Source organism: Zonotrichia albicollis, chromosome 6 (assembly GCF_047830755.1).
Source record: "Zonotrichia albicollis isolate bZonAlb1 chromosome 6, bZonAlb1.hap1, whole genome shotgun sequence".
In the NCBI taxonomy this organism is placed as follows: Eukaryota; Metazoa; Chordata; class Aves; order Passeriformes; family Passerellidae; genus Zonotrichia; species Zonotrichia albicollis.
The window spans coordinates 21310907-21332491 of record NC_133824.1 but is presented as its reverse complement, the minus strand read 5'-3'; the positions used below and the strand labels follow the sequence as shown (position 1 = coordinate 21332491).

The 21585-nt window shown below is 48.5% G+C and overlaps 2 protein-coding genes across 2 annotated transcripts; one reads left to right on the top strand and one right to left on the bottom strand.

Annotated features, from left to right (window-relative positions):
• Positions 1-387: 387 nt before the first annotated feature.
• LOC102066356 (uncharacterized) lies at positions 388-15628 on the bottom strand. The gene is made up of 4 exons (XM_074542177.1): positions 15493-15628; positions 15049-15435; positions 13504-13584; positions 388-740 (listed from the first exon to the last, which is right to left on the bottom strand). Exons 1-4 carry the CDS (start codon positions 15626-15628, stop codon positions 529-531), a joined length of 816 nt encoding a protein of 271 aa, XP_074398278.1. The 3' UTR covers positions 388-528.
• Positions 15463-17861, top strand: FOXG1 (forkhead box G1). Its single transcript, XM_005480185.3, has one exon. The coding sequence runs from the start codon at positions 16022-16024 to the stop codon at positions 17402-17404; it is 1383 nt and encodes a 460-aa protein (XP_005480242.2). The 5' UTR covers positions 15463-16021; the 3' UTR covers positions 17405-17861.
• Positions 17862-21585: the final 3724 nt, after the last annotated feature.

The window sequence follows — 21585 nt, the reverse complement described above, 5'->3', positions numbered from 1 at the left end:
GAGCAGCCTGAAGCCCTGTGCCCAGCGGGGAAGGCGATCTCCGGCAACTTGGGAAGGGAGCGAGAACAAGGCAGTCAGCAGGACCAAGGAGAGAGCAGGGGTACCATGGCAGAGAGACCCTTGAGAGACCCAAAAGAGCTCCTGCCCTCCCGGCTGCTTTGGGTTTTGATTGTTCTTCATTCATTTCTTCATAATTTGAAGAAAAGGAAAAAAATTAGTCTTTTATGAAGGGGGCAGACAAGTAAATTATTATTTTGCTTCTTGCTTGACTTGAGGGCTAGAGATTAATCTATTTAGCCCTTTCGCTGGTTTGAATTAATGTCAGGAGGAAGAAACGCACCCGGGAAAATTAGACAGGAGAGGGATCACCTTTAGCTAAAACCATACTTTGCGTGCATTAGTTTATTTGTGCTTATTTTTCCTACGTCGGTTCTCCGATTGTAAGGAAATATACCAAGTGCGAAATAAACGTTTCGACAAAGTAAATAACTGTTATTACTACCACACGTCCATAAATATGGTCTAAAACTAATAATTGATCGCAGTACTTTTCATTTCTCTGCTTCCACTCACTGAAGGACACGGTGCAAGGAAAGCGGCGGAGGGCACGGAGCGAAGGAGCTGGAGGGAGAGGGCGGCCCTGCTCGGAGGCGGTGGCCCTGCCGGGAAGAGGTGACACGGGACTTCATATCCGCAAGAGAGCTCGGAAGGGCCGTCTGAGGAGGGTGGCAGCGAAGAAGCTGGTTAAAAAAAATAAAAGGAAGAAAAAGAGCTGGGGAGATGCTTCCCAGGTGGATGGCGAGAACGGAGCCTGCCCCTGGGGTGGCGAGGTCTGTCCCCCTGGCTTGCAGGACCCCATTTTCCCCAGAGCCCGGGGCGGTAGCAGCGCCCGGACGGCCGTGGGTCTCGTAGGACATCCGAGGGGTGCGGGCGGAGCAGGGGGAGCCGAGGGCGCGGCCGGGCTGCGCTGAGGAGGAGCGGGGGCCCCGTCATGGCTTGGGCCGGCGCCGCCTCCGCTCCCGACACGTCGAGGGCACTGCCTGAGGCGGCGGCGGGGCCGGGCCAGGCCCGAGGCTGCTCGGCCCGGCCACAGGGCCACTGCCGGGCCAGGCAGCTCCCGACAGCCCCGCAGCGCTCCCCGGCCCGGCTATGGGGCGGCGGGGCCTGGGGAAGGGCCGGCAGGGTTGGGTCGTTCCCCTCGGAAGCAGCGCATCTAAGGCGAGATACATGGGAATGCTCCCAGGCATCCCTCAGAGACCTCCTGCGGCGGCCTCGGCGAGTTTTAGTCTCCTCGTCTCCAAAGGAGTCGAGAGCAAGGACGCGCCTCGTGGTAGCCCTGCTGACACCAAGCGCACTGGCAGGCACCTGAGAACCCCCGGAAAGGGAGGTTGGCACCACGGCTCGGAGGTGTCCGCCACTGGACACCTTTCCCACCTAAGGGAACGGTGCTCTCGTTTTCCTTCCCACCGCGGCTGCAGTGCGGGGCTGCCGAGGGGGTTATCACCTGGGAAATTGGATAGTCAAACCTAACCGCTTCTGCGGGAACCGCGAAAACACAAGGAACCAAAAAAAGAAAAGAGGGAGAGAGAAGGAAAAAAAAAAAAAAAAAAAAAAAGGAGGGAAATTATAGGTCTCAAATATTCCTTAATTTATCTGCCTAGGCTTCCAAGCAGGAGGGAAAACTAGCTCTTATCTTTTTTGCGAAAGAAATTTCTGTGCAATCCCGATCGGAGCAACATCTCTCCACTGCCAAGCAGCTCTCTTTCGAGTATGTTCACATTAGGTATGATGTTCATAATAATAACAACAACCCCGAGAATTATGAGACAAGAGCACGTTTGACAGTGTTTGAGAAATTCAAATACAGCTGCACCGGCTTTGTCTCTGGTTCAGTCACATTTATTTCCCTAAGCTAGGCAGACAGCCTGAGTGAAGCATGACAATGAGGTTTGTAAATAGCAAATGGAAGGGTTTGCGGGGTTGTTGGGTTTATGTTGTTTTTTTTTTTCTTCCTCCCCTCCCTGTTTGATTTTACTCTCAATCCAAATAACCTTCCTCAGTGAATGTTTCAGACAAGAGAATGTGAGCGGGAGGGGACGAGGGGGGCTTATAATTGCAGGTTCCCTTTGGAGCTGGAATTAAAACGCTGACGGCGTGTGTTGCAGAGGAAAGGTGCAGAGGCAGACTCCGCTCTGACTGCAGGACGGCTGTGTTGTCACTGCTACAGCGTTTATTTACAGCCAAGCACTCGAGAGCAAACGACGCTTCAAAAGCGCTGAAGTTGGGGGCCCTACACTCTGTGCCGAGATGCCACGAGCACCCCAGGCGGGAGAGGGACCCAGGCCCAGAACCCGCTCCCTCCGCTGGGACCCCGCAGCCGCCCGGGAGAGCCCCGGGACCGGCGCTGCCTCTGGGCAATTCCCCATTCGCACCCTTCCTGCGCGTCCCGAAGTGGGGCTGGAGATAGGGGGAGATCAGCTGGAGACGGCTTTAAAATGTCTTGGTAGAGCGAATAGGTGGGCATTAGGACAGCTAATTTCGATCGGTTACTCTTGCCAGGTTCAAGTGCCTTGTGCTTGGCACTGCGCAGAGACCTGTACCTCAACGAAAGCACTGAGGATGGGGTGAAATTAATAATTTCTTTTCCTTTCACCAGAATCCTCTCCCTTACTCAAGTCAGGTTGTCACTTCTGCAGACTTCTCCTGCTTTCGCTGGTTGAGAAATTTATTCCTGTCTTTTATCAAGCTCTTACTCTCCCCTTCCTGTAGCCTTGTCTCAGAAAAAAAAAAAAAAAAGAAATGAAAAAATAAAAACAAAAAACACACCAACAAAACAAGCCAACAACCACCCAATTTACTTCAGCTACTTAGACAAGTTAAAATACATTTGCAAAAATGTCTGCAGCTCTTCAAAACTTTCCCTGCTTCCTTATCAAAGACATCTTCCCAGCGGAAGATTTGGGAGGGCTTGTTTATTTGTTTTGGGCTGTCTCAAAACTCTCTCAGTCTGTCACTTGTTATTGCCTAGCGTGCCCATCTCCTCACGGCCGGCCTCCCTGGGAGATGCTGTGGTCCTGGCAGCTGGATCCGAGCTGAGAACTTCACCTGCTGCGCAGATAAACCCAAAGTTTCCCGCAGAGACCATTGTGCCTTGCTAAGTTTTACTGAACACACCAGTAACTATTTTTCTTGGGCTCTTTTTGGCCACCGCGGCTTCAGCAAAAGCCTTTTCTTGTGGCTGCCTTTGCAGCCCCTATTCATGAGAAAGGGCAGGAGACGGACGTCGGAATCCTCATGTTTTCCTGGGAGGCGGGAGAGAGGAACGAATGGAAACCTTTGTCGCTTCGGGAAGCCCGTTTCGAAGCCGACGAAGCCTGTCCCTGCTCTCCGTAAGGCAAGGAACGAGACTGCAATAATAGAATACAAACATGTGTTTTGTTTGCCATTAAGTCGATAGACCAGACAAGGTCTGCCCCGGGGAAAAGATGACTTGAGCTGTTAATGAGAGCTGACACTAGGATTTAAATAGTGAGGGCTCCTTTAGCTAGCCGTGTCTCCTCAATATTGCTTTTTGTTTTTTCCTCCCCTCTTCTTCACAGGTTTGGGAGGTGCCCCAGTAGTGCGCGCAGGGACGGTGCCTGACAGCGGGGACATCTCTCAGAGTGAAGGTGGCAGGAACTGCTATTCCGGCGCGTCTAGTTTTTTGGGGTTTTTTTATGGAGGTCCTTTGGAGGCAAGAGGGGGAGACAAAAGTGCTTATAGTTCTCTTCTCGATGCCCCGTGTAGGTAAATGTAAAACCGACCCGTTTTGTGCTGGTACCAGCACTGCACAGAAAGCTTTATGGCGTTTGAGGCGTGGCACAGCGCTGGCTGAGCTCACAAGAGCGCGGCCCGTGCGGGGGGCCGGGGCTGCGGGGCGCGTTCCCACCGGGGCCGGGCCGGGCCGGGCCGGTGCTGCTGCCGCGGGCGCTGCCGTGCAGGGCCGGGCGGCGGGCGGTGCTGGCGGCCCGCGGCCACTAGATGTCGCCGGCGCCGTTCGGATGGCGCCCGCTCCCGCCGCCGCCGCCCGCCCCGGCCCGGGCCCCGCTCCTCACCGCGCCGCTCCACGCGGGCCCGCCCGGCCGGAACCGCACACGGCCCCCGCCTTCTCCGCGGGGACCGGGCCCCGGGGGAAACCTCGGAGTCCCGGGGCGGCAATGCTTCCTGCGGCCCCGGCCGGCGATACGGTGGCCTGCTGGGTGAGGGGCTTTATGGTGTGAATTTCCACGATAAATGGGTCTCTGCGGAAAACGCGCATGAGGTTCGAGCCGGGAACATGGGCAGCGTGCTCCCGTGGAGATGTACGGAGTTTGTGCTTCGGCTGGTTTGCAGGGGGCAGAGCGCTGCGGTGCTTGGCTCCCACGGGAATGTGGTCCCACCGGTAAAGGCTACTGCGCGCACTGGGATCCCCCACATGGAGCTCCGGTGCCGCCAGAGGCAGATGCGAAGCACGAAGTCGGCGGCTGGCCCTGGGAAAAGCTCCCAAGCTGAGCATTTCTGTTGTGTGAAGTGCCCGCATTAGCAGCCCGAACACGTAGGGAAAGGCTGACATCTGCGATTTGGTACGAGGCACCCGAGAAATGACAGACCTCCCGGTTCAGAGGGGCGCCCCCGCCTCGGCTCCCGGCGGGGGAGGGACCCACGGAGCCCCGGCGGCGCCTGCGGGAGCGGCTTGCCCCAGGGAAGGAAACCTCCTCTCCTGAGCTTTCCTCAAATCTGAAAACAGCTAAACGACAGTCTCTAGATTTGGAACGTTCACGGTCAATGCCCAGAAGTGAAAAGATAGAAGGGGACCTTCGGTATAAACTTTGAGCCTGATTCCAGTGGAAGTACATAGAACAATATTTTCCAGGCTTTTTGTCCCCGGTTTACAAAATAACACGTAAAATCGAGGTTGCACCGTGGGTCATTTTACTCAGCCTTTGTGCCAACGCACCTCTGCCTTTTGACTCCTCACTGTATAGTTTATACACCACCCCCCTACCACCCTCCCAAATTTTTCAAAGCCCATTCACATCACTGATCTGAAGTAGAAAGAAACCAGAGCTACTTTCTTTTACAAGTGCGGGCGAGAGCCGCCAGGGCAGGAGAGACCCTTGGGAGCCGGCAGCGAAGGCGCGGTCGGACCGAGCTGCGCTCTCCTCACGGCAGGAGGGACCCTCTCCGACCGGCGTGGGGTCCGCCCGGCTGTGAGCACGCACACACGCACCAGGAGCAGAAATTTGAAGACTTGTCGGGGCGGGACAGTGAATAAAAATTGAAAATAAGAAAAGAGAAAAAGAAAAAATCGTTCGGGGTTAAACCCGAAAATAGCAATTTTTCAAAGCCCCCTGAGAGAGGAGTCCTGAAAGTTTCTTCTCGCTCTCTTCGTATTTTCTGTAGTCTGTAGTTTGTACTGGGCTGTTGGAGTCGCGTCACAGGAGGACATATGCCATTCCCAGGGATCTGTGCTTATGTGGTCAAAATAGTAAAGGGCACTCTCGTTACTTCGATAGGTTTCCGAGCGCTTGCTGGGCTACGGCTAAATGGCACCTTTAAGTACCGAGATACGGGGCAAAGGATGCATTGTAAGAACGGGTGGGAGTATGCTTGGCAGAGCTGACATTTATTGAACTATCCAAAATTTTAAAAGTTAGTTACAGATAAAGAAATGTAAGGTATTCCATGACACAATTGTTGCACGAACTGCCTTCAATTAAGTTGTTTTGTTTTCAGGGCTGTTCTGCAAGCGTCTTCCACACGGTTGGTGGAAAGGAGAGATCTCATGGGCTGTTCTGCATTTTCAGAGACGATCAAGTCAATCCTAAGATGGGGGGAAAAAAAGTCGCTTTAGAAGGAGAAAAACTGCTGCTTCGGAGACTTCAATGAATTATTTTAAATGCCGTATCTCAGAGAAAAGGCCTCCTATAACAGATTCCTAGATCGTGTCAAATTATAATGAATTGAATCACAAGAAGCAATTACAAAGCAAATATTGTGATCGGTGTTGTGGGTAAAATCGGAGCCGGATTTATAGAGGAATATTAACTAAGATTTTTTTTTTTTAAATCAACATTGATTAGAATGGTGTTAAGCCTAGAGACCTCTTCCTGTAGATGGCGTCCTTTGGGTACTGAGTAATCAATAATAGTACTGTCATGCTCAGGAGACTTTATTAAGCTTTGGATAGTAAAATAATTAATATATATTTTAGTTATATTTTTATTGAAAGTTAAAACCCCTGGATTTATCGTAAGCAAAAGTGTGTTTCTCCTTCACGTGGATGCAAATAAAAACTGTTTGAATAAATAAGTTCTTTCTGAACATTTTGTTGTCAAAGTGTTAAATGTCCCCGTCATTTTTATTCAAACACTAACATGATTACAGCCAATTATATATTCACCACTGTTCTTTATTTTAGAGTAATTGTACTTGTCACTAATAAAACAGAGACATAATGGATCGCTACTGTTCTGAATTTTAAAGCAATTTTCTGTAATTTGATTGAATTATACATCATCTCCACTACTTTTTTATTTCTATATTTTGAAATCCTATTTTCTTGAAAATTGCAGTTCTATTCCTGTTTTGTTGATCCTGAAGTAACGAAACCTTCTGTAACATTTATAAATAGAGCCTCGTCCCTTTTGAAATGTGGAAAATCATTATTTCAGTCCCAACATACTGAAAGCTTTAGATTGAAAATCTGAAAGTCCAGAGAAGTGCCTAAACCAGACCGTTGGCTCAACACGCTGTCCTTGGAAATGAGAAGCAGAACAAGCAGGGAGGAAAAATTCTCCAGTGTGCATAGGAAGGATTGATGAGCTTACTGCAATGATTTGAATTTCTTGGGGCTCAAACATAGAAACACATAAAGACAAGAAGTTCAGTTGCTAGTATTTACCACGGAAGAAAAAAGACACGGGGAAAATACACGCCAATTGCATTCCTGAGAAGATTTAGAGACGCTATACTGTCCGTATGTTCTTTTAGGCAGGCGATTATAGGTGAGAAGCCCAGGACTGACTTGGCTGTCTTTAGGAACAGACAATAGAGAGGCAGAATGATACAGAAATATATGGAGATCCCGTAAGCACATATAAAACAGTGTGGTGGGTTATTCTACTGCTCTTCGGGTTGTTTCTCTGAGAATGAGCTCTCAGAGGGCTGGAGTTCTGTTGTTGTTTTCCAGAGCCGAAAGCATGCCTTTAATTTAGCAATTGTATCAACCATCAACGCGGAGAGGTATGATCTGCGTTGTCGACAAACACAAATCAAGAAATGATACAAAGGCTTTCACAAGTTAATTTCATCTGACAAAACACGTGCCCACCACAACAGATAAAGTTGAACTACCGTTTGCAAACCGTGCGATTGCGTAAAAAGGTGTTTTTTAAGTACAGGCAAACACGAATGTTTTCTCCATTACTTTGTAAGGTAAAGCTAAGGGAAGGTGCAGGAATGAGCGGGTGGCTCACTGTGAGATGCTCTCAGTGAAGCTCTAGCGGGACACGATACCGACCTTCAGTGAGAACCACGCTTGTTGCTTTTGCGGATTCTCTCTTTAGTACAGCCACAGGAATTAGCTTGAAGTCGCCTTGGAAGGCAGAAAAATAATAATAAAAAAGAGCTATTTTTCGTTTAATTAATTCCAAAGTGTACAACGACTTGAGAGACTTTTCTCTGCCCTTTCATTGATGTTTGGAAATGAATGCGAAAATTAAGTGTAATGTCACCCTCTGCAATATTCGGCTAGAAGACAAATGGAAATTACTTATTTGTTGGAGTTTCCGTAGCTACGGCATGATTTCATTACTTGGTGGCGTGTATAGCTCGATTATAACAAGCATTGTTTTCTAAAAACTCCTAGGAAACATAACCTCAGTGTGTGTGAGCGTCTATGCGAGTGCCTCATCTAAAAGATGGAGAGAAGAAACCACACCAGGGGGATGCATTCCGGGAGAAATCTTTCTACGTTTTTCTTCTCCGCATTGTCAATGCCGGGAGAGTCTGTCTGCAGCCACTTCATTTTCTTGGTCATACTATTAGCGAGGCAAAACTACAAGCCCCAGGCTTTAGCGAGGCATGGTCCGTGCTCGGTGGGAGGGACACAAATGGGATTTAACTTGTTGCCAGTCATTTTTGTGTGTTTGTTTGTTTGTGCTGGTGCTTTAAAAGCGAAACAAATTCCAGAAACAAAGCGGGGGGGAGGGGGAGGCTGGGGAGAGAGGGAGGAGGAAAACAAGCTCTATATAAAAGGCATATCATATTAAAATAATACATGGACACACCCACTGGTATCAAGGGTACGATATCAGCCCTTCCCCAAGAAACTTATTTCTAAGTGGTAGCGGTTATAATCATCCAACAAGCCCCTTGCCATCACTCCCCCCTCCCTCTGCTAAAGAAAGGAAGAATGAAAGAAAGAAAACATGGAGACCACCCTGCCCGATATAAAAAGTATTCAGAACAAGCTACACAAAGAGGCACATCCTGCGAGCCCTGCTTGTGCCAGGACACCGAGGAGCGAGCAGGGTCCGCTTCCCGAGCAGTCATTGGCGCTAGCGCCAGCCCCACCATCCCGACACCCGCCAAGCGCGGCTCCGGCCGCGAGCGAGAGCGGCACCGCCTCACGCCTGAGCCCCGGCAAGGGCAAAGTCATCAGCATCCTCACTCCGGGGCTGCCCAACTCCCTCCCTAGAGCGGCGTACGGTCCGTTGTGCCTTTCTTTCTACATCGGGCATTTTGCTGCGGTGACAAGGGAACCCAGGGGCGGGGGAAGATAGGAGGATAGGGGAGGAAGACGCGCTTTTGTAGGCCCTAAAAGATGGATCCGCAGCTGACCCGGCCGAGTCCGAGACCCCGGCGGGCCGAGGGCTGCGGCGAGGCGCGGTGCGGGGACTGGGCCGCGGCGCACGGAGCGGCGGCGAGCGGGCAGCGGCGGGCGCGGCACGGCCAGGTAGGACGGGCGGATGGGCACCCCCGGGCACCGGCGCCCCCCCGCGCCTGGATGCCTTTGGCGGAGCGAGGGAATGGGAACAGCGCTGGGAGAGAGACCCTATCTGTCCTTCTGCTGAGGAAGGGGTGGAAGCCGGAGAAGGGGGGCGGGTGGAGGGGGGGAGAAAGGGCGTCTTTTCTCTCGAGTCACCGAAAAACTGCAAAGCCAGATTCATGTGTCATTTGCCAAAGATTACGTTTATAGGAGGCTGAGGAGCTTTAAAACAACACCATGAAAATATTCCAGCAACAGTTTCTTAGGAGTCAAAGAGCAGCTAGAGGTCTTCTTCAAGCACTACTTGGGGTGTGTATTGTTGTTTTTCTTTTTTCTCCCCAGGTCCCCCGTATTTTATTTCACATTCTTTGCTTCAATATCACAACGCCGACAAAAGCACCGGCCTAGAACGTTTTAAACAGTAAACCCAACAGAATATAAAATTATGTATTTAAACCTCGAGAACAAACAAGGTTTTTAAGTTTTTCATTTCTCCCTTGCATTTTATTATTGTCGTCTGCATAACGCTGTGGATAACTCCTAAAGGATATTTTGTATTTTTGTTTGATTTCTGAATTAAGGAGAGCTTTCATTACACAGATAGACCTATTGCCTATGCAGGTGTAATGGCTCTTTTCTGCACACTGGCATATAAAATAATAGCGATATTTAGGATCTAGAACCCCGCAGATCTTCAAGTTGGCAGTGAGTATAAAAATATTCTGGTCTGAAAAATTATGGCAGCGGCAGCTGAACACAATAAATCTAGTGGATGCTCTACACCGCCTAGATAGGCTTTCTGTGGATAGTATTCTACAGCTACAGGAATAAATAAATAAAATCTTCAGCCTTTAATTAAGGCGATTTAATTCAGACCTCTCCACTCCGCGTAGTCGCCGTGGGAAACGTATACTCCAATGTTTACTCGGATCTCTTTCTGTCACTATTCTGTCTTGTTTTACGCTTACGACATCAGCAAAGCTTTCTGGCCCCTACAGCCATTGTTTCCCATTTCGACGTTCTGCGTTCAACCTCTGGCCGCCCAAGAAACTCCCTAAAGTTCAACAGGAGGGGAACTCAGTGCACTTAGTTTATTAATGTCATTGTTTTAACGCTACCTCTCCTCTAGTTGCTCAGGCTTCTCTAAGATATACAGTGCCCCGCTGGCGGTTCCTTATGGTACAGTGCAGCTTCTCAAAAGATCATCGGATGGAGAAATTTAGCTCATTTTGAAACATTTAAGTAACTGAGCAATTAGTTCTGAATGGGTGGGGGGAGGGAAAACTAGAGAGCTTAAATAAGGAGAGCAGGGGGGAGAGACACAATACAGCTAGCCCAAAACCAACAGGGATGTGTATGCATGGGAGGAAAACTTAAAAGGTTTGTATTTAAAGTGTGCTTGCAAGGTCTTCGGCACAATATGTGCTGCTCTCCTTAAAGGGGCACCGAGTGCCAATAACCATTAGTCATCCAGTAGGGACCTTTCATTACAGATTTATCTTTAGGTGGAGTTCCCCGAAGGGAACATAGCTGCGGATTTCAAACCCGGTCCACTTCCAGTCACACAGTGCGTACCTGCTTCAATAGAAGGGAGAGATACTTACCAGAGTTTCGGGAGTGCGCGGATAGCACCAAGGTCTCAGCAGTGCTCCTTTCCTCTGCGGAATACTATCTTGCATCCGAGGCAGTTCCCAGTCTATATTTGATATTAACAGCCTCAAATACGAGGCTCTCCCATAGACATTTTTTTCCAGGGTTTTCAAGCAAATTTCTCGGTGCCACAATGTTATGATGGAAGGATGCTGAAATGACAGGCCTCGTAGACGCTTGTCTTAATCATCGGCTTCTTAATTTAGTTTTAGTGCTGTGGTTTTGTGTGTGTGCGCGTGTGTGTCTGCGCTTGTGTGCGCGCAAGAGAAGCCTCTGACAACCTGCAGCTTCCTAATGACTGACGAGGCAGGGCTGCTGCAGCAAAGTAACACTTCCCTGGTGTGAAGACCTCTTACTGGGAAGTTTAGTTCACTACTGTTCTCGCAATCCTAATCGTATAACTTGTAACTAAAACCCAAGGAAGAAGGATATAGCATGCTAAATAGACTAACTTCTAATCACTAGAAGCTGTTGAGGATTAACTGGAAGCTGACTAGAGGCGGACACCTAAACTTAAATCTACAAATTCAGAGAGAAGTCCGGACCATTGAATGCTGCTTCCTCTCCCTCTTTGCCTCCATTCATCCATCCACCTTCAGTCCCATTCACCCCTCTTCAAAATGTTTGACTACCTCTTTCTCTTTGTTAGCGCACTGCTCCATCCCCATTCGCCATGCCTTAGCAGCAGGGTATCAGTATCTGCTGAGCAGTCCTTACCTTAATTGCCCAGGTAACCTGGAATAAATAAGGCAAGGTTATAGTCAAGGGGGAATAGAATTATATAAGCGTACATGGAGGCATTTACTGTACCGAATGTGATATTACTGATTGTTAAACCAAAGTGTCCGGACTCGTTTCATGGAAGCATGATGCCATCGAAGCGTGGTTACTAAATACCCTTTCTTCATGGCTGAAAAAAATCTCATTCATTTCTTAAGCTGTCAGTACATTTTAGCAGCTTAACTGCCTTGAAAGAGCCCGAGAGTACAGAGCCACTATACCCGTGTGAAGGGGGATTGAAGGCTGAAGCTGGGGCGGGGGGTGGTGCAGGGGAAGTACGCTATATGCATTAAGTGTACATTGGAGAGGGTCTTTTCTTCCTTTGGCCTTTAATTTAAAAACGAAATAAAAATTAAAATAATAATAATAAAAAAAAAGGTAGGGGGGAGGGCGGGGGCAGAAAAGTATGTGGTTGAAACACTATCCTTACGAGTTATACCCAAGAGCTGCACGGAGATCGCTGTTGAATGGCACTTCAGCCAGGACGTTTCAGCTCAGCTATTCAGCCCCATCCTGACCCCGGAGCTGGATACTCTCGGTCCATCCCCGCCGCTCGGTTCGGTGCATCCACAGCGTCGACGAGCACGCAGGTGAGGCACCATTCACACTCTGCAGAGAGCGGCTCCCCTCTGCACACCCACCCGTATTTCACAGGGCTGGGGCTTGTGCACTTCAGTACCATGCACAAGCTTCTACTCCAAACACTCCACAAAACCTTCCCTGTTAGAAAATCCTGCCATGAGGGACTTTTTTAAGCGAATTCGGGTTTAGCTACAGCTGAGCAGCCAAACCTGCCGCTCATGCAGTGCCCCGATGCACAAAGGTACCACTGAAGTGGAGTCGTGTTTGGGGCAGAGCTCAGGAAGGAACTGGCGTTGCAGTAAGACTCCCGCATTTCCAAAGTAAATAGTTTTATAAACGGTGCCTTTTCTGCCAAAGGAGAAAGAGGGAAAAAAAAAAAAAAAAAAAAAAAAAAAAAAAGAAGACTCGAAAGTTTAAGTCCAGCAGAAATTATAATTGACGTGGCTTCTCTCACATATCTTTTTCTCTCCCGTAAACAATGAATTAATCTTCATGGACGCAGAAAGAGATGTACTACATACTGGACAAAACATTTCCTTTTTTGGTAGAACTGTATATCCACAGCATTAAAATATATATATATATAAAAATCCTAAGTTTGTGCACAGAGTTTTATTCCTCACCCGTGACAAATGACCAAATGTTAAATCTAGATCATCAAATGTTTTTAAAGTGTGCTTCTTGCAGTGTTAGCCTTTTGCTCAGAAATGCAAAAAAGATAAAACTTCTATTTTCTTCCCTGCTACATTTTCATCCCTGAGCATAACACAAAGTAAACTCAGCTTTGACCTAAGAAACACCTCAAGGCATTAAAATTTCAACAGGCAATGTCAGTGTTACATTAAACAAGAACTCCTCCAGTTCGCTACAGAGCTGGGATTTGAATAAAACGTTCAATGTTAACAAACAATACACACGTTTGGCACTTTGTGTATTAAATGGATCAAAGAGATTTGATAAGGCACAATACACCATTTGTACAGACCTGATTGAGTTAATATAATATCAGCAAATTTTACAACGAAATGAATCTGTTTCTTTTCTTTGTGTTTAAAACCAGCACAGATTACAAATTTTAATGATCTGAAAATGTTTGGTATACAAAATCATGCTTATTTCAGTATTAGCAAAAACACAAGAAATTTTTCAACACAAACACCCAGCTGTGTCTATTTTAAAAGCAGTTCAATGACAGCTTGCACTTATGAGCATGCAATCAGCTAATTTCGCTTTTTTTTTCTTCTGTGTTAATCAACACTTTCCTTCCTGCATATCAGAGTACAAATAGTATAGTTACTCCACATCAGTAAATGTTTACGTAACCTGTCCTTTCTCAAGAATCTGGTTACACCGAATCATTACATGCTAGACCGAGTAGGAAAACGCACTGGGCCCAGCCACCCTAATGGGATCCTAGTGCACCATAATGACACATATTAGTTAATGATCATCATAATCATAATAATATGCAGGAAGCTTACCTTTCCTCTTACCCCTTGCCATGGTAGAGTCATACAATATCCTCCTCATTGCACTCTTCGTCAAGAAATCCCATACATTGACTTCAGGGTTGAGAAACGAAATAATTATAAATTGTCATGATTAAAAAAAAAAACAAAAACCAAAATATACAACATGAATTTCTAAAAAAAAACCCCAAAATCTAAAACTACACAACAAACAAAGGAAGAAAGAGTGGTTGTTGATCATTAACTTGTGTGTGTGTGTCAGTAGCAACCTGTTATGAAATTGGTTAAATAAATACAATTGTGGTAAGGTCATTCGAGGTTAATCCAATGCCCAGAGTTCATGGCATCCCCAATTGCAATTGTTTATTACCGGCCCATTTTACTTGTCCTCGTTATTTACTCTCTCTTTCCCACACTCGCTTTTCCTCCCTCCCTCCTACCAGACATACACAAACACATATATAAAACGCACGTCTGCACAGAACTACATTCATTGCATTGTGCTCTAACCTGAATTTCCTTGGGATAAGTTGTTTTAGCTGGGGTTGAGCTGCACGTATTGTTTCTACAGTGCATCTTTTCCTCCAGCACAAACGTGAAGCAGCTTAACGCGCTGCTAGAGGTTTGCCACAGCTTTGGTCTGAATACGATCAGCACGCTCTCTGTCCATTTCCCCTTCTCCTTTCCGAGTAAGAAAGCTGCGCGATGTATTTCACTTTGTTTTCCGCTTGACATTTTTTTTTGTTTGTTTGTTTTTTTTTTTTTTTTGTTGTTGTTGTTGTCCCCGTGCTGACAGTAAAAAACGATAAGCTGCGGACAATTAATACGCAACCCTTTGGTCCCGGCAAAGCGCAGCCGTAAGCCCGAGCCTGTATCACCGCGTCTACTTGCGGAAAGCGGCGGTGCCAGACCCTTTCCCTGCCCCAGGAGAACCCGGCCCGCTCTGCCCGCCCTATCCCTTCTCCCACAAAACGAAACCCCGCGGAACTCAGACCCCGCGGCGGGGCCCACGGGCCAGGCCGCCAGGAAACCGCAGTGTCCATTTCATGGGCTACCAATGCCAACATTTATTTTGTACGCCTGGCGCGCGGCCTGTGCTCGGCCGGCTCCGTCCGCCCGCAGCGCGGAGGAGGGGGCGGACGGAGCCCGACGCCTCCCGCCCGGCTCTGGCGGCCGCGCAAGGGAAGCGGCGTCCGAGCGGGAGCGGCGCGGGGCCGAGAGGGGGGCGGCGGGCAGGGGAGCGCGCAGCCCGGCTCCGGCCCCGGCGACACGGGGCGAGCGGAGGGGAGGAGATGGGCCGCTCGTTGCCGAGCCTCCCCACTCACAGTCCGGAGAGCGGCGGGCACGGCCCGAGCGGGCCGGAGCAGACCCCGTCTTCCCCCGGCAGGCCGCGGGCAGCGGCGTCCGGCCCCGGCCGCAGGCCGGGCCCATCTCGCCGCCTGCGTCCCCTCCGGACGATTGTTTTGTTTTCTGCCTCGGCAAAATAACAAACAGAAATAACCGGGCCTGGGAAAATAAACTCGCCGAGCGACTTCGGCGGGATCCGCAAAGTAGTACCTCCGCCGCCACCGGTGTGCCGCGGCCGCTTCACCCACCCGGCCTCCCACCCCGCCTCCTTCGTCGCCAGAGGAAGGGGCAGAGCGGCTCGTGGCGGCCTGAGTCCGCCGGAGGAACTAGGGGAGCGGGCGGCCGGGCCGGGCAGGGCCCGCCGCCGCGGGACGGGCGCGACTTGTCCGGCGCGGGGGGATTTGTGCTCGCGGCGGCGGCCGGGGGGGCACGGGGCGGGGGGCGCGCGCACCGCGCGGTGATGCGCCTCTGCGCCGGTATCCCTGCGCCGCGGGAGCCGCGGCGGCGGCGGGGGCGGGGCGCGCGGGGCGGGGCGGGGCGGGGCGGCGCGCAGCCATTGGCCGGCGGGCGGGCAGACGCGCGGGCACGCCGCCGGCCCTGATTGGGCGGCCGGTGGGAAAGGTTAAACCAAAAAATGTTTTACAGCCCCGGTGCGTGCCGGCAGCTCTGAAATTAATTGCGGCCGGGGCGGGCTGTATCGCCCGTCTGCCTCGCTCCGCGCCGGCCCGCGGCGGCTGCTGCTCCCTCCTGCCTCCCCCTGCGCTGCCGTGCCGGGGGAACCGGGCACCATGAAGTAGCTTTTTTTTTTTTTTTTTGGTGTGTCTGTGTTTGTGTGTTGTTGCCTTTTTTTTTTTTTTTTTTTTTTTTTTTTAGGTTTCAGAAGGTTTTTTCCCTTTTTCACCTTTTTTTTTCTTTCCTCCGCTGCGACTCGGTTCGATTTTTCTCTGATCGGTGATTATTATTACTATTATTTTTTCCCTCCCCGGCGGTTCCTGTCCGTGCTACATGACTTGCCAGCGCTCGAGACTGCGGTCCAACTGCGCTGCCGCTGCCGCCGCCGCCGCCGCCGGTGGTGCCGCCGCCGCCGCCTCGGCCACCGCCGCCGCTTCGGCCGCCGCCTCCGCCGCCGCCCCGCGCGCAGCTCCCTCAGCCGCCGCAACTTTCCCCCTCAGACTAGTGTGTGATGTTGGACATGGGAGATAGGAAGGAAGTGAAAATGCTGCCGAAATCCTCCTTTAGCATAAACAGCCTGGTGCCCGAAGCCGTCCAGAGCGACAACAACCACAGCAGCCACAGCCACCACAACAGCCACCACCCCCATCACCACCACCATCACCACCACCACCACCACCACCCGCCGCCGCCGCAGCAGCCCCAGCGAGCGGCCGCAGCAGAGGAGGAGGACGAGGAGAAGGGGCAGCACCTCCTGCCGCCCCCCACGGCCGCCGCCTCCGGGGCCCTGGAGGTGGCCAAGGCGGACATGCTGGCGGGCAAAGGCGAAGCGGGCGCGGCGGCGGCGGCGGCGGCGGAGCTGGAGGAGAAGGAGAAAGCGGCCGAGGAGAAGAAGGGGGCGGCGGAGGGGGCCAAGGACGGGGAGAGCGGGAAGGAGGGGGAGAAGAAGAACGGCAAGTACGAGAAGCCGCCGTTCAGCTACAACGCGCTCATCATGATGGCCATCCGGCAGAGCCCCGAGAAGCGCCTCACGCTCAATGGCATCTACGAGTTCATCATGAAGAACTTCCCCTACTACCGGGAGAACAAGCAGGGCTGGCAGAACTCCATTCGGCACAACCTCTCGCTCAATAAGTGCTTCGTCAAGGTGCCCCGCCACTACGACGACCCGGGCAAAGGGAACTACTGGATGCTGGACCCCTCCAGCGACGACGTCTTCATCGGGGGCACCACCGGCAAGCTCCGCCGGCGCTCCACCACCTCTCGGGCCAAGCTGGCCTTCAAGCGGGGCGCCCGGCTCACCTCTACCGGACTGACATTCATGGATAGGGCAGGATCCTTGTACTGGCCTATGTCCCCCTTCCTCTCCCTGCACCACCCCCGGGCCAGCAGCACTTTGAGTTACAATGGGACCACGTCCGCCTACCCCAGCCACCCCATGCCCTACAGCTCAGTGTTGACTCAAAACTCCTTGGGAAACAACCACTCCTTTTCCACGTCTAATGGGTTAAGTGTTGATAGACTAGTCAATGGAGAGATACCTTATGCCACTCATCACCTCACAGCAGCAGCTCTGGCCGCCTCAGTGCCGTGTGGCTTGTCAGTTCCCTGCTCCGGCACCTATTCCCTAAATCCCTGCTCTGTAAATCTCCTAGCAGGACAGACGAGTTACTTTTTCCCCCATGTTCCTCACCCTTCAATGACTTCTCAAAGCAGCACTTCAATGACGGCCAGGGCAGCCTCCTCCTCCACGTCGCCACAGGCGCCCTCCACTCTCCCCTGTGAGTCCTTAAGACCTTCTTTGCCAAGTTTTACAACGGGACTTTCCGGAGGACTTTCTGATTATTTCACACATCAAAATCAGGGGTCTTCTTCAAACCCTTTAATACATTAACATCCATTGGATCAGACTGTAAGTGAACATTTTACACACATTTGCATTGTAAATGATAATTAAAAGGAAAAAAAAAGCAAAACAAAAAAGTCCAGGTATTTTTTATTAAGTCCCCCATTTTCTGTACGTTTGTTCAGTCTTTAGGGTTGTTTATTATTCCACCAAGGTGAGGAGTGTCAGCAAGGTGCAATGTGGGGAGATTGCATTGTAGACTATGAAGTTTGGAAGACAAAATTATAGTAGAATGTGTATCTAAATAGTGACTGCTTTTGCAATTTTTTTACTCAAATATGATAAGTCTATCACTAAAAGCCGCCCGATTCTCCATGTTTGCAGTATTATAAGTTATCATGGAAATGTCGGTGGGTGCAGACCTTGAAAGAAAAAAAAAAAGCCAAACCAAACCACTAAATTTATGAAAACTATAAGAAAACCTTAAAACATAATTTGTATTTAAGCAGAATTAATACTGAAAAATGCCCAAGATCTACTTTTGGCCATTTATTATTTTATTATTTTCTTTACCGAATTGCTTTTTTTTTTTTTTGTTCATTTGTTTGTTTGTTTACTTTTAGACCAAAGATTGGGTTTTAGAAAATGCACTCAGTGTACGAAGTAATTTAAAAAAACAGCAACATTATTTCAGTTTTCAGCACTGCCCGTTCAAATTAATCAGAAGGGGACAAAATTAATGATTGCCTTCAGTTTGTGTTGTGTATATTTTGATGTATGTGGTCACTAACAGGTCACCTTTATTTTTTTTCTAAATGTAGTGAAATGTTAATACCTATTGTACTTATAGGTAAACCTTGCAAATATGTAACCTGTGTTGCGCAGAAGCCGCATAAATTTGAGTGATTGTTAATGTCGTCTTAAAATTTCTTGATTGTGATACTGTGGTCATATGCCCGTGTTTGTCACTTACAAAAATGTTTACTATGAACACACAGAAATAAAAAAATAGGCTAAATTCATATATACTTGATAGTTTTTTTGTCTCTTTTATTAACCCTAATGTGGCAGAGGCTTTAAAGTTACAGTGAGATCAGAGCGCTGCTTATTGCACAGTCCACCATTTTTCACATGCTCCTTTCTTTCTCCCCCCGCCCCCTCCCATGCTGTCTTTAGCTGCAGTATTTTCAAATGTAAAGGATCAAGGTATTTAATCAAACACCATGGCCAGTATTTCGATGTCCATTTTGGGGCAGAACTCTTATAAAGTCTGCTTAAAAATTTTTAGTAGGAGGTATGGTGTTTTACTAAAATCTGACTTAGGCTGAAAATGCTTAACATTGCATATGTATGCAAATATACACACATACATATACAATTTAAGTATATAAGCCCACATTGGGAAAAAGGCCAAGGTGCATTATTGTATAGGTACGTGTTCTTCCTGAAATCTCTGAAATGCATTCAAAAACTTATTGTACCGAAGGAAATTAATTTCGTCTCTATGATGACTCGAGATATATTAGCAAAGGATGTGTATGTGTGCGTATATACACACACACACATCAGCTATCATATGCTCCTTTGACCAAATTTAGCAAGCCGTGGTATGTGTGTGTATAAAATATAACCCTTATCTTAGAGGAGCTCTCTCCCGGAAGTACCCAGGCTGTGTGTATGGATGTACTTTGGTGCTGCGGACCCTGTGGCTGTAGGTGCTGTGGCAGTAGCGGTGTTTTTTGGCAGCGGCTCGGCGCTGCGCCCCTCGGGCCGGGCAGGGGGGCAGAGCGAGCGCGGCGAGGTGAGGGCGCAGTCCATGGCAGGGAGGCAGGGCGCCGGGCCCACGTGACGCCCTGCCTCGCATACCGATGTTCGAACCTTTTAGGGGGTAAAAACAGCCCACCGACCAAACAAACAAAGAAAAAGAGTCAACAAACCAAACCTGCGTGGATGCGCTTACATGTAAAGTTTTGCAAACGAGCTCTTTTTTTCTCTCGGTGCCTGCTGAAGCCCAGTAACTCACGCGGGCGTCCCTAAGAAAGCTGCTTTGCCCGGAAAATCGATCCACTGGTTTTGAGGGGGCAACGCTGCTAGTAATTTTAAGAAGCATTTAATCCTTGAAAGAATTGGTGTCTTGATGAGTTTAGGGAAGCCTATAAAGGCCACAACTCTTGAAAATAATTAGAAAACTTGTGCAAAAGGTTTAGGAACTAATTGGATCCCGCAGTGAGTCCGCAGAGGACAAGTTGTTCATTTGTTACGTTTGTAGCCCAAACTGAGCTCTGCAGCAGTGCAATAAATCGGCGACTGCTCACAATAGGCCGAATGAAAAATAATCTCTAGGTCGGAGATGTTATCGCAAACGCTTTAAAGAGCTTATCTTAGAAAGACAGAAAAGAGGAAATAAAAGAAAAAAAATGCGGGGGGGGTGAATAATGAAGCAGTGGAAAATCTGAATTCTTGCTAACAGGGTATTTGGCGTGCTGAAAGAATAAGGGGAGGAAGAGGGAATCTCCCGAAAATAAGTAATATATAAACAGATGCAAACAGATCTACAGGAAAGAGAGGGAAGTGAAAGGTTACGGATGAGAGATGGGACACCCAGCTTTGCACTGTGTGGGGGAGAAGGAGAGAACTCTCTGATATTCTTAGCTTTCACTCTCACTCCTGCAATTCAAAATTAATCATCACTATGAGAAAACGATTGCTTTGTTTAGGGATGGAGAGATGATACCACCACTTGGAAGCTCCTACCCTCCCCCATTTTCTTGACTCTATTGTCATTAAAACAAATGATGCAAAAATACAAAAAAAAAAAAAACTCTTTTTCAACAAAACTATTGGAAATAATAAAATACAATAGGTGTGATTTAAATTCGTGAAGCCTAGAGACCCCATTCTGTGTACTAGTGCATAAACAACTTAAAAGAGCAGCATCTGCTGCAGCTGACAAAGAAAATGATTTATTATTTACCACTTGCAACTGATTGTATGCTGTAGGAAATCCAATAGCACATATGTAAAGTATTATTTTGTTTGCAATGTAAAAAAAAAAAAAAATCTGCTGTCAGTGTACTGAAGGGAGGAAAGAGACAGATCAGGTTGGAGGAAAGCACAATCTCACCATGTCAGAGTTTGAGGTTGGCTAATAAGCATTAATTAGATAAGCGTGATGCATAATAATTCCTGAAAAGGGTAGCCTTGATGCATGTCTCTCCAGACTTAGTTTAAGCCAGCACTCATTCCCAGAGCTCTACTTTAGGCTCGGCGTTGCACAGTATTGCCTAAGGAGTTCAGGTGCCACAGACTTTTCCCTCTTTCTCTTACACCAGGCGCAGGGGTGGTTGCTGAGCTGGTAATTTATTCACGTTTCCATACACGTTACCAGGAATCAGACTATTTTTGTAAAGGAAAAAAAATAGGTACAGCCCAAAACAAAAATAAAATAACACCAGTAAATCGAGAAAGTTGTCACGGATTGTGTCAGGGCTGCTAAGGCCCCAAATATGTCTTTACCTCTGCCTGCTCCTCAGACAGAGAAACCCTTTTGTTCGCTGAGGCTGATCTTTGCCCAGGCTCGTTCGGCACTGAATTCGAGGTGCTGGTTTGTTTGTTTTTCTTTTTGTTGTTGCTTTATTGTTGGGGGGGTTGGTGTTTTTTTTGGTGGTGATGGGTTTTTTGTGGTTTGGTTGTTTTTTTTTTTTTAGGGGGGGTGGCTTAGCACACAGTGTTTCTGTTATCTGATACTTGTTTCCGCAGTGGTTTATATGTCAAATCCTCAAGCTAAGCCTCTAGGATTTTTTAAACATGTACATTTCTAGAATGATGCAGTGTCTTAGCGTCGTTTCTTTAGCGTTTCCTAATTTAGAGTGTTTATGGGGGACGGGCGGTCTTTATGGAATTAAGGAGCTATTGTTATATTCTTAGTTGATGTTGGAGGTGATTAACTTTGCTCGCGTAGATCGTAGGAGAAGAAATCTGCTCATCAAGAAACATCCAATTAGGACTTTAAGACTGCCTTCGCAAACATGTTTGAAGCATAATAAACAGTAACTCGAATTCTCAACGCGATATTTGGCCAACAAATTTTTGTCATATTTTAGATATCTTTCTTTTGTTACAGTAAAATATCATCCCTTATGTGGAATGTATTCTTACGAAAGGGTTTAAAAGAAAATGAACAAAAATGTAATTTGGCTTAAATGGCACAAAACTTCTGCTTGGGGGAG

What these genes read in the sequence shown, in the direction of transcription:
- LOC102066356 (XM_074542177.1), bottom strand. Translation starts at nt 15,628, where the DNA reads ATGGTGCCCGGTTCCCCCGGCACGGCAGCGCAGGGGGAGGCAGGAGGG. An exon ending in AATTTCAGAGCTGCCGGCAC is followed by an intron (nt 15,436 to 15,492) that starts GCACCGGGGCTG and finishes CCGCCCAATCAG; the next exon opens with GGCCGGCGGCGTGCCCGCGC. An exon ending in GGCAAGGGGTAAGAGGAAAG is followed by an intron (nt 741 to 13,503) that starts GTAAGCTTCCTG and finishes TTTTTTAACCAG; the next exon opens with CTTCTTCGCTGCCACCCTCC.
- FOXG1 (XM_005480185.3), top strand. Translation starts at nt 16,022, where the DNA reads ATGTTGGACATGGGAGATAGGAAGGAAGTGAAAATGCTGCCGAAATCC.